The following is an 18,007-nucleotide window of genomic DNA, read 5'->3' on the forward strand; positions in this document are numbered from 1 at the left end:
GTTTATCTTGCAACGTTACAGATTATATGGAATGTGCTGTGAGATGAGAGAAAGTATTGACGGTGGAGATGGAAAGGATACGGAGAGGCACTCAGAAAGACTCCTGATGCGACGCCACTGACGAGCAACCGAAGGATCTGAGGCTGAATAAGTGGAAACCCTGCCTGATTTGACTGAGCGACTCACACACCAATAGGCCGGGAATAGATACACTATTGTTGTTTCGCCCCGATGAAGTTTTTATGAAAAAGATGAAAACACACACACACACGGGTAGCAGTACTTTCTACACGTATGTGCACACTGTTATCTCTCATCCCTTGCCACCACATGGGGTCCAGAGAGAAAAGAGCTCTCTATGATCTGACTGCTGATGGCTTTTCGGCTTAGAGGAAAACTTGGCTCTTTATGCTCGCATGCACGCACGCACACACAATCCACAGAAACACACACACATACTGTAAGTGAGAGATTAACAAGTGATGAACAGACATTCTGGATGGCCAGCACCATGCTTTCTTGGATTAGAGCGAGGGATGAAAAACAAGACAAGAGGGATAAAGCCAAGGAATTGAAGAAAGTTCTTTAGTACAAACAGGGTGCTGATAAAATATATACTGAATACATCCAAGATATACATGGAAATACAAGGTCATAAACACTTTGTTCCTTCAGCAGCATTTTAGTTTATATATTGTGGGGTTTATGACTTGTGTTTCTATCTGCGAGCATCATATCAACAAGTGAATGTGGAATATAATTATCATGGCTGGTTAGCATGATGATAGACATTAAGGTGCACAGTATGTACATAGGAAAGCCAACGAGTGTGGTTGTGTCTCTAGACCTGGACCTGTGCGTGTGAGTGAAAAATAATATCTGCTCAGGGAGCCGTGCGTTGATGCAAATGTCAGAACACATCAGCACTTCACACAAAACCGGTGCACAGCTGAGAGGAAGTTCACAGAGAGCCTGCAGAAGTGATGTGTGTTTATTTACGTGTATGCACATATGAGTAAATATGCGCGGGGTTATGCACATGTACGCGCAAACGCTTGCTTTTTCATGTGAGTGTTTGCATGGGGAGATGTGATAAAGGGTGAGGCCGACACGTCCCTCAGCCTGCGCAGCAGCAGGGTCTGAGACAAGGTCAGGACCCTGTCTGTCAAAACACACCAGCAGACACATGCAGCACAGATCCTCAGGGCAGGAGATACCAGACAGGGGAGAAGAGACAAGAATGAATAGATAAGGGAGCACAGTGGAAAGGGAGCGAGGGGGGGAGGGCATGACGGTACCAGGAGAAACAAGATGCAAGAGACCTATGGGGGGGGGGGGGGGGGGGGGGTGAGAGGTAAGGGAGCAAACAGTTAGCATGACAAGAGCATGAGGGCAAAGAAGGAGATAAATCATTGAATGCGAGGAAGTCGCGAGATGGAGAGGCAGAGGAAGTGACAGGCAAATAGGAGGTTACGGAGAAGAGGATAATTGGGCAGAAGGGTATGCAAGGAAGGAGAAATAGTTGAAGAGGCACACAGAATAGCCCATAAAGTACACGGTTGGGGGCCGAGGGAGAAGCAAGGAGAGAAAGAGAGGAGTGCAGGGAAAGAAGGGATGCTAGAGATTAAGGAGTCAAAGCAGTGGTGGAAAACTGCAGTTAGGAAATACAGCGGGATGAGGTGACGGAATGACAACCGACAAAAACAGCAAGCAGAAGTAAAAGTTTTAAGGGGACAAGTCAAGTGATATGAAGGACGTGAGGAGACAAGGAGGCAACTGAGCCTTGGAGAGAGGAAATAAGGAAGAAAAAAATAATTGGCAGGGCTGCATGAAGGCAAAGTCGCATGACTTGATTCCATTTCCATTACTTCTTTTGAAATGTCACAGATGTGACAAAAATGAAATAGCAGATGCAAAGCAGTTACTTCTTTTTGAGTATGAATTCAACGGCAAGCATTTTCAAGTTAATTTCATATTGCGGTAGAGCGCAGTACTGCGGTTATATATGGAATTGGGCCAAACAGCTTGACAAAAAAGGGAAGAAAAGGGAGAAACTTATTATCGGTCTCTTGGTATGAGGAAAGCTTGAGAAAGAAGAATAAGAAGCACAGAGGTAGAGAAGAGATGACAGGACAACTGGGAGGAAATGAAAAGAGGGGAAAAGAGTAGGGAAGAGGGGAGTGCAGGCATGCCAGTGTACCTGGGCATCAGCTGTGTGAAGGGAGGAAGAGGTGAAAGAAGAGGAGGAGGAGGAGGAAGAGTGGAGAAGGAGGTCGAAAGCAGCACCACGCTAGCAGGAGTTACATTGGAGGAGCTCGAGCAGACACTGCTGGGAAAAAAACAAGGGAGGGGAGGGGGGGGGGGGAGTGCCAATGTCAATTCTGGCTCTTTTCATTACTTTAAAAGACGGTCAGTCAACACAATTTTGGATTGATGGATTCCTTTCTCCCAAATCTAATCATGAGAATATGATGGATGCTGCCAAGAAAACATGCAAAACTGAAGAAAAAAAATATTCATAGATCACCAATACTATGAAAACATATAATCTCTATTTTGAAAATATATCCTGCCGTTTTTTTTAATCCTACGCTAAATTGATTCAAATGTTTTGCTTTTGACTAGAATTCTGGACCAATTTTTGAAAATTCACACTGAAGAACCAGATGGCAGAAAGAAATGTGTGGATGCCAACACACTGAAGATTCTGGCCAAATTCTGTCACTGTCAGTGAAGCCTCATCAAATGTTAATTTTGGCAAGAATTGTCATTTTAGTTTGAGTCTTTTGAATTTTGAAATTGCATTTCATTTTGAATGCATTATCTAATGGAAAAGGTAGAAGCAATATATTCTCTCCAGCTGTCAACATACCAATACAAAAAACTTAAAGGATAAGGCAAGGCATATTCTATAGTTTTGTTTGCGTCAACTAATCCCATAGAAAGTTGTCATCATGATTTCTGACTTATCTACTTGTACAATATGCATCTCAGTGAAACTTTTTTTGCTTTTTTTTTTAAAGTACAAGCGCGAGCCGGCGTGCTCGTGTTTTCAAGAAAGAACAATGAGCAGATGCCATGTAAATGAAGCCTATTCACTGCTCTTTCCTCTCCATCCCTGAATTATCCTCTCAAACAAAGTGCCATTATGGAAATAATATGAATAATAGGCGAGACAGCAGGAAAAGAATCCTAGATGACAGGTGAAAGTGAAGCGGAGAGGAATTAGGCCAGCACAAAGATATGTAGGGCAAAAAACACGGAAAATTGGGGAATTTCATGAAACCACTTTAACTTTCATCCTTCATACGTTTTATTCTTTCAAAACGCTAACACCGTTGTTTTCTTTCATTGCTGGGAGCTGCTTTTAGAAAATCTAAACTGCTGTAATAATCCCCGCTGAAGCATTTCCTCCCTTTTCTTGCACAGAAAAAAAAAGGTAAATAAATGATAGTTTTATGTTTGGGTTAAGAATCAATAACGGATCCATACTTACAAATACAAAAATGCTTTATTCATTTGTGACCTATGAATAATAAATGAGCGCTTTGGAATGACAGCTTTCACCTTCAGAAAGGAAGACGTCTGTGTGGGGGGCTTTGGAAAACACGAAGGCACTGATCTGTACGAGACACGCAGGAAACAACAACACAGTGCTTGAGACCTTTTCCCTCTCCGCCTGCCCATCTCTCCCTCGTCTCGCTTTCCCCCATTTCTTTTTTTCACTGTGTCGCCAAGAGTCAATGCCCCAATGAAATGACCCTCTGCTTTACTTCCCGCTTCTTCCTTTCTTCTTGATCTCCTTCTCCATCTCCCGCTGCTGATAACTTGTTACCCACTCACAAGACTTAGACACACACTCAATCAGAAGACACACACATGCACGCCAGTGTGGCCAGTGAAGGGTAAACAATCCCTGCACTGACCAGTCAAGCCTGGGCTTCCTGGAGAATGTTTGGGCAATGCCCTGGAACTCTGGCTCTATCAAAGTCTGTCAGGCACCGATGGACTCTGAGAGAGAGTGTGTGTGTGTGTGTGTGTGTGTGTGTGTGTGTGTGTGTGTGTGTGTGTGTGTATGTGTGTGTGTGTGTGTGTGATGGGATAAAGTGTCAAGATAAAGTAACAAAGAAAGGAAAATACAAAGCACTCGTTCCTTTTTGTCCCATCATAACTTTCCTCAATCTTTATTCCCCACATTATTCTTACTGAAGACCCTGACTGAGTCCAGAACACGCTGACCATGACAGCCGCATCAGAAGTGCAACGGCATGGCACTTCAACCAAAGACAAAACATAGTATGAAATATAATACAGAATATGAAATGAATATGGAAAGCGGCACTGGATGTGTTTGGTGTTATTTCACTCCAATTCTAACCTGAAGAGCAAATCTCTCAAACTACGGGTTCACCAAGAAATGTGTTTATAGTACTGAGAATGGTGCTTTGTAAAGATCTAGACATCACAATCTTTCACCTTGTCTGCTGTTCCAGATATAAGACCTAAGTAAAAGACAGGATATCACCAAACAAGATAAGAAGTCAGTGCATGCTCAGTGCTGGGATGCCCCAGTTGAATAAGCAACAATCGTGGGGAAAATGGCTGCTGGTACTTCTTCAAATTATCGACTGGCAGAAACACTGGAAAAAGCACAGTGGTGCTGCATTCTCTCACACAGCTTTACACAGAGAACAAGAGGCAAGTAAGCTGCTGATGTGTTTTGGACTACAGGGACAGAATGGCTGAAAAAAAAAAAAGAGAGTTTCCTGTAAAAAACGTACAAATACTTGTTGCGAATATATTGACTGGCATTGGGAGTAGCCCCCTTGCAAAATGTTGTCTAGGCCTCCTCGACCACCATCGCCTACACGCCAGCGGATTTCACAGACGAATCAGACATGGATGAGATGGAGGAAGAAGACAACCATGAAGAAGTTGTTTTTGGAGTGAAGCCATACATGTAGGAGCTCAGACCTGAGCGGATGCATCAGAATGGTAGACTTGTTTCTACAATTGAAAGTGTTTCATTGGATCCAAATTTATTGGACGCCGCCGAGTGCAGGATGAGTTATCAAAAGTTTTTCAGGAAATTACTCTAAATTACAATTAAGAATACCCATTTGTTTTGTCACTGTTGGGCAAGATACTGGTGTGACGACCAGCGCAAGACATACGTGATCAAACAACTGAAAGCGCCAGATTTACCATCTTTCTTGCTCCCACTGCTTTTCTCTTTATACATCCACGGCCTTCCCCCTGTCCTGTGCACAATCTTATTTCAGCGCACCTTTAAGCCAATTTTTTTTCTGATGAGGTGTCGTTTCCATAAACGCGAATGCATTCCTTAAATTGCGTGCGGCCAGCCTTAGTCCGTGCCTTTGTGTGTGTGCAGTGGGACTCATTTGCATGTGTCTGTGTGAGGAGGCAGATCGATGTAACTGAGACCCCTCCAGCTGTGGCCGGGGGCTGGCTTGTCTTTGCAAACACGAGAGCATGGTAATTGAGGCATCAAGCCATTCCCTCTTTGTCTCTATGCAAAACATGACGAGCAAGTTAATGGTCCAGCGGCGATGAACAATGGAGGCCACTTTCAATGAACGCAGTGATGGAAATAAAAAGGAGAGAAAGATAAGTATTATTATTCATTACTAGGCCGTGCACAAGGGAATGACGCCGCCTTCCCTCAACAATGCATAAAATACTTATACGTGTACAGTAAGCACATTTCTTTGCACATTTTGTGTGCTAGTACTGCAGTGCTGTTGCCTTCACACAGCCGTGTACAGCATGTGTGTACATCAAACCCCACATATTTCTCTATAGATGTTTGACTGACAGCACCAGTTTTTATGGTGCACCTGTTAGTGAATAGAACCAATTTTTACACCTGGTTGACTCCATCATTGGCTGTTTGTGTCTACGTCGAGGTCTGCTGGTCTCTATATCACAATCTCCTCTTTATAGAGGTAGCTGTACCCGGGGAAAAGGCTTTATCTGGATAAGTGGTGGCACCGAGCTAGGTCTGTGTGTGTGTTTGTAGAGGACGGAACAAAAGAATGCACACAAACAATGCAAACAAATGCTTCCACAATGTATCCAAAAATCTCCCTGGACAGATATCAATTGAATGCCGGCCAAATTAAACGAAAAAAAAGTATTTTCAGGCCATGTGTGTAACTGTGTGGGAGTCGATGTGTGTGCTCCCTACGTATGTGCTTGCATGTGTGATGGAGTGTACACTGTGTGTGTAGTATCTGTGTGGGCGGGTGTGAGCCGAGCTGGCAGAATATAGAGTTGGACAGGAGTCAAAGAGCACAGTGTTTGGAACAGCAAGTAGAAATGCTCTCTTGCCCCGTTTATTTGCGCAGCTGCATTAAACATGCAAGTGGCTGTCAGGATATACTTTATACATAACAAGACAATAAAACGTGCATTAATGTGCCTGAGATGACGCAGGAATGGCAGCATTGACTGGAAACGAGGACTGCATTTAGTATTTGGTTGATTGATGGTTCGATATTTAAACCGGTCTTTGTCTCTCCTCATGCCGTCTGTTTGTAATTACGTGTCTTTTTACGATCTGTTGTTGTTTATGCTTCTTTTACTGTCTTTATGGTCTTATTTTTCAACATTTTATATTCTCGTAAAGCACTTTTTATTATGTAAGGCGCTACACTAAATACATTTGGCTTACTTAAACGTAAAGACTTTCCATTATCATTTGAATGTTGTCTATATCGGTCCACGGCCTGCATAGATAGTTAGGCCCAAACACACAAACTTTTGAAGTAGTCAAACATGGGTGCATTTTTATCTACTGATGATGATTCCCCAACAGCTGATGCTACTAACAGAAAGCCATGTATTGAGGCTATTTAGCCTTAATACAGTAAGTGCTGGCCTGATACGTGCAAACAGTCGCTCTGCTTTATAGTTGCTTCACTCTTCAGTCCATTCAGAGGCACTACTGTAGCAACAATGCTGGAACTGAAATGTGTAGCAATGTCCACTAATCACCTGAGGAAATCATCTAAAACATCAGGGCTGTATCTTAGTTCTAAAATGGACCCAAATTGAGGTGCATCAGGCTGCCACTTTAAATTAGAAATAAAGCGCCTTACTCTGCTGGCTGCAGTCTAAAGGGTCTCTTCCTGCCACGGCAAAATTCTCCTAATTGAAAGAATCTTGATTTAATAAGGCGTTGAAAAAATTAGGTCACAGTCATTTTGGCTACGTTCGACTCCGACCATTTGCTTTAAGTTAAATGCTCTAGTGAAGACAGAAGAAATAATGAATGTGTCCACTCTTATTGTAAAAAGCACAAAAGGGTTTTGAAAGGCAGCACGGGTCAGAGTAAACCATGTGTCAGCGGTTACGCCAGTGACACGGCTTTAACCTCTCTCTCATCTTCTTTGCGGTTTCACAATTCCCACTTCTCTATGTGAAAACTAATTAGACAGCATAGAACTATGAACTCCTAGCCAAGAAAATGATCAAAGAAGGTTTTGACCCTGCCAACGTTTCCCCCACTCGACGCAGACAGCGCTATTATCGAGCTGACTTCTTTATGTGGCATATTAAACCGCGAGTGGGACGGGTTGTTGTGTAACAGAGGGACTTCCTCCTGTCACTGGATTACTGTAATCTGGATTATAATTGAGTATCGTGTGACAGTTGATCGAGTGTTTTTACACATGTGCGAGTAAGTGTGTGTGTTTGGGCAACATGCGGCGGGTGTTAGAATTTGACACGTGCCAGGATAAGCCATAGGGGAGCGTGTATAGTGGATGATGTATGTTTTACGTCTGTGTATACATATATACCTCCTCCAGATGAGCAGGCCAACCCCCATGGACAGCAGCATGATGAGTGCGGCCACGGACACGACGACGATGATCACCACCGGACTCTGTTCGCTGGACGCCAGTGCCACTGGAGACAACAACAAAAACACAGATTACACATATGAACGAAAAGGTGATGAGCTGAATTAATTTCATAGGAAGTTGATTAGAGTGGAGGGAGAACTAATGTTTCCCTACATTATTAATATTATGACATTATCCTTTATAACACTGCTTGAAATGCGTTTACATTACACTCTCCTTCACTGAAGGGACTCGAAGGAGCATAACTCATTTGACACCATGTGTTTTGGTAAAGCACAATATACTGTTTCAAAGTAAAATGACATTATCTTCATCACAGATAGACGGTTTGGGAAGTTTGCCATTTGTCATAGAATTGTAGATTTTCACATTTACATTTTTCTCATACGCAATTTCAGGACTTCTCGTTCATGTCAGGTTAAAAGTTGTAGCGTATGTACGCCTACATGCATTTAAAGGAAACATGTATCATGATGTGGACTGTTGCTGTGTTGTATCTAAATGTTTTCCAATACAAATATTGTAAAGAAACAACTTGAGGTTGTTGTTGACTTGGTAATTACTTGTACAATTATTAGCAGCAGTAGTTGTGTGCCGTTTCCAAAGTCAAAATGAACCTCAACAGGTCTGCAGAATGCAGTAGCCATTAATTATCTCCACAAAACTGAGAAACAATCCTCAGCACCTCAATGTAAAATAATATTCATATTTCCCCTCTGTATTGTAGCTGTGCACCTGCCAAGACTTATTGTTCGCGTACAATCAACCTACACATACTTCTACTGCATTATTCACTTAACAGATACATTTCATGATCATGTAATTGTTTTGTTAATATAAAATGTGTTCGCATGCCTGCGTTTCATACGTGGCCACTAGAGGCTGCTGTGTTGCTGCTTTGTGAGTATCAGGTAGTCACTCCTTTGACTCTTGATCCAGCCCGAGGCAAATGAAGCAGACTGAATATGTATCGTCCAAAAAATAAGTTTCTGTGCAACTAAGAGCCCTGACCCTGAAGCAAAACAAAGAAGTGCAAGACTCCGTACGCTTAAAAACAAATAAATAATCTTTATAGAGCTGGTCTTTGGCCAAATGTAGAAGATAGTGGTTGTGCAGGGCAGCTCTCGGGTGAGTTACACTGCGAATGCTCAACAAATCCCTTTCCTGGGTAAGCAAAGAGGTCCAAATCTAAGAATTTATGAGAAGCAAGAAGGCATAAAACACAGAAAGACACATATAGACACACACAGACTCCCAACCAGACCCTGAGGTGACACAAGGGACACGGTAACAACTTGCACAAAGAAGAACCATTTCACAGCTTACTGGTAAGGTCTTGCGTCTTCACACATAATATCAGACACTTCCCTTCTCTATCTATCTCTCTCGCTCTCGCCGCACGCTTCATTGTGTGGGCTGGCCAGGTGCCTGCACAAACCCCCTATCCCAATCTGCCTGGTGGTGTTGAGAGGAGGGAGCGAAGAGAAAGTGAGGAGGAGGAGGCGTAAAACGGCTACTCACACTCGCCAAGTGTCTGCAGCTCCAGGGGAGCGCTGTAAGCTCCGTAGTCGATGGGCAGCGGAGACGAGGAGGACGACGATGAGGAGGACGATGAAGAAGAAGTAGACGAGGACGAGGAGGCAGACAAAGGGGAGGAGGACAGGGATGAGGAGGGGGCCGGCGTGGAGAAAGGGCGGATGAGGAAGACATATGTGGTGCCAGGTTTGAGGTTGTTGACGCTGATCCGTGTGGCGGCTGTCTTCACAGTAGAATAACTCTGATCCTTTTGTTCCTGTGGAGACAGAGAGTGAAGTGAGAGATGGAGAAAAACAAAGTAAGAGGAAAAAACACACAAGGAGTGAGTGAGTGGTGGAATCCATTTGCCAGATGCCTTGTTCTCCATGGCAAAGTTTGTGAAGCCGGGCGCCGTGCGAGACGATTCTGTAAGCAAATCAAGAGCTTTGGAAACAGTGTTTCAAAGAGCCGGACCAAAAGTTTTCAGACAATTTGCCAGGACTGAGCTCAGGAGTCAGACTTCTTTAAATGGCTTTCAATAAAGAAGTATCTCTCGGCGCTTTGGAAATAAATGATGAAAATACCCAGACGGTAATAAAAGCCATTTGTTAGAGAGGTCTTTAGAAAATAAATCAAAGATGGGGCTCTGTTTCTCTCTGCGAGAATGACTCACTCACACAAGTGGACGCACTGGGGGCAGTGAGTAGGTGACACATTAGCATAATTACGCCACTTGTTGTCTGATATGTTTGTTTCCCACCTTGTTCCAACAAATAGTCCTTATTGTATCATTGCACGCCAGGCCTCGGCATGTCAATAACATCACTCTCATTGAGGTTGAGCTTCTATAACTACTTTGATCATCGGATTCAATAGTCATGGAAAGTGAGTGCGCCCAATGCTAATCGCATTATCTTTATCGCTTTCTCCAAGAATAACATTGAATGAAGAGGGAAGAAAGAAATGGGAACAAACGTCAAAGAGAATGACATAGAGAGAGATTCAGTGAGGAGGAGAATGGCAGCTACTGTATCATGAGTGACTCCTGTGGAGTGAGCTAATATAGTATGTGACACAGAGAAGAGAGAAACACACAAAGAGTCCTCAGAAAAGAGAAGTAGTGGGAGGAAAAAGAACAACAACAACAGAGTCAGAGATGACACTTGGTAATATGCAGAGTTAATCATCACCATTGTTGGTCGTTATTGCCGTCAACAATGTGTGTGATCCAGATTAAACGTTTCTAACAAGTGATTTTAGAAATATCAGTAAGCACTATGTGGGCCCACACTGTAAAGCTGCATCGAAAAGAAAAAAGGAAGAAAGAGAGAGGCTATACACCGACTAAGCAAAGCCATATTTCATACTTTAATAGGATCTGCAGTGTAGTTGTATTGCCTTTTCATTTCATGGCCTGTCACCAATTTCCCTGTCTCACTCTCAGTTATTCCCCATCTATCCTTTACGCTCTCCACATTCGTCTGCCTCCCTCGTTGGGCTTTTCTTCTCCATCTAGCCTCACAAAGCATCTTCTTTCATTTCTTTCCATCACCGTGCTCTGACAAGCATCTTTCCACCGAGTCATATTCCCCTCATCTGTCCCTAATACGCTAACCTTTTCTCCCCCCTCACTTATCACACGGGCACCTCATTATTTCTAATTTCTCTCCCGTATACCTCTCGTTATCTCTTTCCTCAAGTCTTTCCTCACCCATCCCTCCTCTAAACCTTTCCCTCTTTTTCTTTTTATAAAGCTGTGGGAGTAGAGCGGTGATGATCAGGGCTTTATTAAATATGGTGAGGAATAGAGAAGAGAAGGAGGTGTGAAAATGGGTGCGAGTGTAACACAGCCCAATACAAAGACCTGGCGTTGCCAGAAAATGCAGCGTATGAAAATGGAGGAGTGCGAGCGTGACAGCTGTGGTTTACGTGCATGACAGATTTACTGTGAAGACTAAGGGTTGTCGACAGGGCGGCCGTAATCTGACTAAGTGCTATGTTAAATGAGCGGGATAAGGTCGATGAAATTACAGTGTTTATCCATAAAAGCAAAAGAAAATGTGGCAGTAATATGGACCCAGGGTTACACAAAACCGGTCCTTGAAATACACAAAATAATACATGATCGCAGTAAGATTTAACCTTATGGAAGGGGTTGTAAAAATACCATTTCTGATTTGCTCCATCCATATTTCATGCTCAACGAGTATCACTCATAATGCAGTTTGCTGGCTAATCAGCATCGGTGCACCAAAAGTGCATCAAAGAAAACAAAAGACGATTTTTGTGTCTATGCCGTCACCATGGATACCAACTGTAACGAGACTGATCCTGGATTCTTGGGGCCGACACGGATAGTGATATTTGAGAGTTGTAAAACAAAGCCAATACTTATATTTCGTCTTTAAATAAACATGTAACATTAAGATAAAAGAGTTGGATTGAAGTGGCAGTTCACTCCTACCTGTAGCTGTAACGACCTCTTTGACTCTGGTGGGGGCGCTCAAAAGATTATAAAAATGATCTTTCCTTGGGCTTAAGGTCAACATTTATCTTATGTTAGCCTGTATCACAAACTACAGACGTGGAGTTTAAAGAAGCAAGCGTTTAGGAGGCAGTGAGGGTCTTAGGAAAGACACTATTGTGTTGCATTATGGGAAATGTAGGATCCAGCTTTTTTGGGATTTTGCTTGACCCATACAGTCAGGGTTTCTGAACTGCAAGTGTGACGCCCATACCCACCGCTGCTGATCAATCTGTAATTAGATCAATAATATCTATGTACCTAGAAATGTATCATTTGTGTTCCAATACAAAATAGTATCCAAAAACATATTCCTTTAAAATGTAAACTCCTTTATTGCTTCCCTCCATTTAATTGCTGGATTCTTACACAATTAATACAAGGAAACACATGACCAATCAAAGATCCCTACAGCTCACTATGGTGACGCATTTACCTTCTCATAGTATTTGACCTCATACTCGGTGCGGCTGCTGTTTGGGTAGGAAGGCTGCCTCCACACCAAGGTGATGCTCTTCTGCTCGATCTTTTCCGCTCGCAACTCGCTGATCAGAGACGGCGCTACAAAGAGGAGAAGAGAGAGAGAGACACACACACACACACGGAAAGGAGAGAGATGAGTTTGGGGATTCCAGTCTCATTCAAAATAAATACAATAGCTTGAGGAGTTTTCTTAAGAACATCAGAAACAGACTTTACTCTCCTGTATTTCCAGTTTTTACACAAAGCTTGACCGTGCAGGCAAAGGTCAAGGGAGGAAGACAGTGAAGGCTCTTACAAGGAGGGTTTTGGCAGAAAGCAGACATTGATATTTATATATAGTGCAGGACAGTTGTTGAAGTCCAACATGATGTAAGGAGAGGAACAAAGGGGGTGAGAGAACGAAGAGAAAAGTAGGTAGCAAAGAGGTAACGGGTTAATTATTCAAGCTGATCGGTGTCAGAGCAGACAGCTTCATCGCACTCCAAGAATGGACAAACACTGCATACGTTTCTTTGTCTCAGTGTGTGTGTGTGTGTGTGTGTGTGTGTGTGTGTGTGTGTGTGTGCGTGTGCGTGTGCGTGTGTGGCATTAAACAGTGCCCGGATCGGTACATTGAGACCGACAATAGATCAATTCAGATATGGATTGACTGACAAGTCTGCATTGACACGAGAAGCTCATAATGTGGACTCCCCGTTTCCTCTCAGAGTCTCTCTATTAAGCAGACCGCAGAACTCTTTCTGACTCAAGGTAGAAGAACTGCAGTGAAACTTATCCCGACAGACATTTCATCTCTTATTGATCACAATAGACGAACAAAATTGATGCTGAATCATAGCGTACAAAGCTTTCCAAATTTAGATGCAGTGTGTAATGGCTAAGCAAACAATTTCATTACTGATGAAAGCCCAGTTCTTTGTTTCTCCGTCAACAAATGACACAGTATGATAAAAGGCAAGCGCCACCCACTCCTGCTTATGTGCTAATTATGCCATGTATAATGAAGTAGCAAAATGGGTTGTCACTCAAAAACACTGAGAGAATAAAGGGGTGCAGCTAGTCAAAAGGGCTTGTTTGGGAGGAGCGCTGCCATTAAGGCTATTACGTTTAGTGAAAGGGGAGTGTAAAGGGTGTTTCCTGTCATCGGTTTTCTCCTGGATTATAATTATTGCCATTTTTCATTTACTTTAACAACTTTCAAAAAGACATGATTGTGACCTTGTGTTTTTCTATGGCATTGAAGTCCATTTTGCTTGCTTCTTACCATTTATTGCTGTCGCTGACTCTCTTCCTGCTTTTATTCTATCCTTTCTCATTCTCCCCTGTCACCCCATCAGTTGACGGGTCATCCTTGTTGCTCTTCTCACTTCCTGCTCATCTCTTTCCTGACCTTTAACCATCAATGCATCTCTTTCCTCGGTGAAAACAGCCACACGAATGGATATGTTCTGCCCGTCACTCAGACAAGAGTGAGACTATGTGATCTCACACACACACACACACACACACACACACACACACACACACACACACACACACACACACACACACACTATCTGTGCAGCTCCTTTAATCCTCCCAAACAGTGGGATAATACAATCACTTTAGGCAGCGGATCAAAGACACTCTATCTCCCTCTCACTGTCCATCTCCATCAGTCTGTTTTTTGATTTTTAAAAACACAGATATTATCCATTATTTATGGCGACTTCTGTAAAATTGTGTGTCATTGCATCTAATATTGCATTTTATGTCTGCCCAATCAAGCTGAATGAAGGGGGAAGAAAGAGGAAGAAAGCCCAGGCAGTATGATAGACAAGCGTGTGTGTGTGTGTGTGTGTGTGTGTGTGTGTGTGTGTGTGTGTGTGTGTGTGTGTGTGTGTTCGGTGTGATTGATTGTCTATTAACTTGTGTACAGTAGGACAAGATACAAGAGTAAAAGAGAAATAAACATGAAGTGAGAATGTGATGTATTGCAATGAAGCACAGAACACAACCTGAGAAGATCTGGCTTCAGGTGGCACTGCAACGTTTGGGCTGCATTAAAACATACTAACATCCATGCCTGAATGTGAAAAACTTTTAAATACACAAATACATAATTCAGTGTGTGTTCAGAAAACACTAATCATGCCAATTAGTGGCTTTTTGAAAGTATGAACACTTTGCTTCGAGGCATGAAGTCATTGTAATATCCCCACATAATGCAATATAAGCGACAGTAAGCTGCAGGGGGAGGGGAGCTGTAGAAAAGAAAGGCATTGAAGGAGACGGAAAGATGCTAATGAACAGTATACAGGAATGTAAATAAACACTCGTAGAGGGATTATTTCAAATGAATAATGAATATGTACAGGCATTTATTATATCGTGTAGAGGAAATAGACAGCAGCCTGGCTCATTAGAAAATGCAGTAATTACTCCCACAGTCCATGAGGAGCAGGGGAAAAACAAGAAGAAATAAAGTGCATAGATGAGATGGGCAGGTGGTAAAGGACAAACACAAAGGAAAGTCATTGCCAACCGAAGTCAAACAAACTCAGTCTAATATACAGAACCAAGAACACAGTGTAAACCCGCTCTGTCCATCTACAACTGGAGGCTATTGTTTGCTTTTTTTTTTTCCTTCCTTGTGTCCTGAATTATGCATAGGACTGGAGCCGGCCTCCAAACCAAACCAAATCACTGCACAGCTCAATCTGACACATAATAAAAAAAAACAGGTGAGCACGAGTTGTCTATCGACACACACACAAACACACACAATCACCTGAAGGCTCAAATACAAAAGTAATATGCCGGTTAAAGTGATGTTTTCACCTCTGCAGCTGAAAGAAGTGTGGCAGAGAGACTACATAACTGTCCCAACTGCAAGTACAATTTCTAAACCCTTGAGGGATTCACAATAAACTAGAGTGCTGTATATACAATATGCACCATGTGCACTAAAACATATGATTTAGCTTTATTAGTGTGAAAGTGACCTTTCCTAAGGCATGAGCTTCTTTCCTTTGAAGCTTTGAAAACATATTTTATCATTAAATTATGAAGAAATACGCATCAGAATTGAAATTTGCCATTTGTTTTATCCACAGTATAATCTAGAAAATATCTTCTAGGAACAAGCAGTTTTCAAAGAATGACGAGAAAGCTTTGATCTGTTGGGGATCAACTTCACTAGATCAGTATCTATGGGGAATTTGAGCACAACTATGGAGCAATGTTTACTATGGATATAATAGTTTTCGAGACGTACACACACGTTCAGATGGCATAAGTGCGGATACTGTGTGGCCACACTTACAAGAGTGTATGGCAGCAAATGGCGGGTAGTGTTGGTTTTGCCGTTGTATTTGAGAGGAAGAAATAAAATGCAGACTGCCGTCTGAAATGGCTTTTGCACTCACGCATGCACACACACACACACACACACACACACACACACACACACACACACACACACACACACACACACTGATTTTCACAAGTAATATAGAAGAGGTGATGGCCTTGTTGGCAATAAGCCTCTCCAGCTCTGCTGTGGAAGTACGCAGCAGACGCTTTCAAAGCCTCATCATACAGCAGAAATCACATGGCAGACCCACTGATAGGCACTCGTCACAAAGACATACAGCTCCTGATACGATCCAGTATGAAAGCTATGCTGTACACATACCAATCACTTCTAGAGATAATGATCTATACACTTCAAAGGGAGGCTGTGATGAGAGCGAAAAAAGTGAGGCATGAGGAAGTATAATAGATGGAGTTTGGCACAAAATTGCAAACAGGCAGCACACAGCTGTATCTCTCTGATTAAACTTCCAAAAGCTGCGAGTACAAGCTATGGCTGGGTATCATTTAGGTTTTATAGATTCAGGCTCTGCTCATCAGTTCCAGTTTTTGTTGAATCTGAATTTGTAGTGCATTTCTACTCCCTTTGTTAGTAGTGCAAGGCCAGACGACTTCAGACAAAACAGTGGAAGTTTTCATGATTCACTATGGTTAGAAGAAAAATATGAATATTCTCTATTTTGCCATGCACTGGTTATGCATTTGCCATATTTTGCTGATTCTCTTAAATCTTGACCATTACTGGGAGCAGAACAATGCTTCCACCACACAGCAGTAAATTGCTTCATTATATTAGATGGACTCCTTTTCTTGTATTAAGTTGTTTTCCAGTGGTGATAACGGTTTGCCCTTTAAAGTTCTACATGTAGCCACAGTCTGCCTATTTCGAACTAGGGATGTCAAGATAACAGAAATGTAGTGGTTGATACCAATACCAGCGAAGTTCCACCATTCTCAATACCAGATTCTAAAAGAAACCCTGCAACATACACTCCTTTATTACCGTTTGCATGCTGTGAAAACATCTCCTTCAAACAACTGCATTCATTCCAGATTACATTTGAACACATCATGATAATGTTATGATTAACCTGTTGTAGCTGTTAGTGCTGTTATTTTATATATATATATATATATATATATATATATATATATATATATATATATATACATAAGGACGGAAGTAAAGGTCCTAACTTGCTTTCAGAAATCAAAAGGGCTGAATTGAAAAGAATGTTTCTTAACCAAACTTTAGTTTCTTATTAGTTCCCATTCAGACCCTGTTCTCCACAGTCAATCCTGCAGACGCTGGGGGATTTGTGGCAGCTCTACGCTCAGGTCTCTATGGCAGGTAAATCCTTGAATAGACTATAGCACAAAATGGCGGCGGCTGCTGCTGTAGGCTCTTGCATCCATGTGTACAGAGGTAGCTGAGGTGCAACTGGCATCTCAGTGTCGTTATCAAAGGAGACAGGCAGAGGAGCTGATCTCCCCAGGGGTGTCGACACAAGCAGGGCTGAACATCTCGCAGTCATTCTTAATTTCTTTCCCTTCTTCACTTCTATGGATGCTCCTTCACAGTCTCTCCATCTCCTTATCTCTCTATTTCCCAAACCCAGCTCTTTCTTCGTCTCTGTTCTCGGGAGAATCTGCAGTTCCCGGCAGGCCTGTTTGTGCCTCTGATGACATCCATCTTGTCATGAGGGGCTTTCATTGTTCCGCTTCTCACCAGCTCCGCCTTGCATGCAACTTTACGCACTCCCGTGTGCCTTTGCATATTAATGTGCAAGTGGCTGAATGAAGAGGCAAGATGGTAGAGGGTGTGAAGCTATAAGTTGTATGGGCAGGAATGATTGAGAGAGCTGCAACTGTCAGGCCTGTTCATGTTCAAAGGGTTAATGGGAAGCAAGAGTGTCGTTCCCTCTGGGCACAGCACCACTGGCTTCTACCTGGGGTTAAACGGATAACACAACCATTTATGTGACTGACAGCGGAGGAGTGGGGACATTTAGTTTCTTGCGGCACGGCTTTCCCTGAGGCTTTTTATACACCTACTGCCGCCAGCATTTGTGTCAGTGGTCCCAGTGGAGCGTGCATTTGCATGTGCATTTCTTTAATAAAGTCATTAAAGTTTCAAACGGCCAAGGAGTCGCGTGGTTAACTTTTTAAAGCCTTTTAACTCATTTCAACTCTACAGTGTGTCTACATTTTAGATCAATGCAAAATGCTTATCAGGAAATCA

The 18,007-nt window shown here is 42.6% G+C and overlaps 1 protein-coding gene across 1 annotated transcript in view; it reads right to left on the minus strand.

Annotated features, from left to right (window-relative positions):
* Positions 1-18,007, minus strand: part of epha10 (EPH receptor A10) — a 142,959-nt gene that overhangs the window by 20,656 nt on the left and 104,296 nt on the right. The window contains 3 exon segments of the mRNA XM_029442741.1: positions 7,824-7,932; positions 9,411-9,681; positions 12,365-12,489. Of these exon segments, the coding sequence (XP_029298601.1) occupies positions 7,824-7,932; positions 9,411-9,681; positions 12,365-12,489 (505 nt within the window).

Source organism: Cottoperca gobio, chromosome 11 (genome assembly GCF_900634415.1).
Source record: "Cottoperca gobio chromosome 11, fCotGob3.1, whole genome shotgun sequence".
In the NCBI taxonomy this organism is placed as follows: domain Eukaryota; kingdom Metazoa; phylum Chordata; class Actinopteri; order Perciformes; family Bovichtidae; genus Cottoperca; species Cottoperca gobio.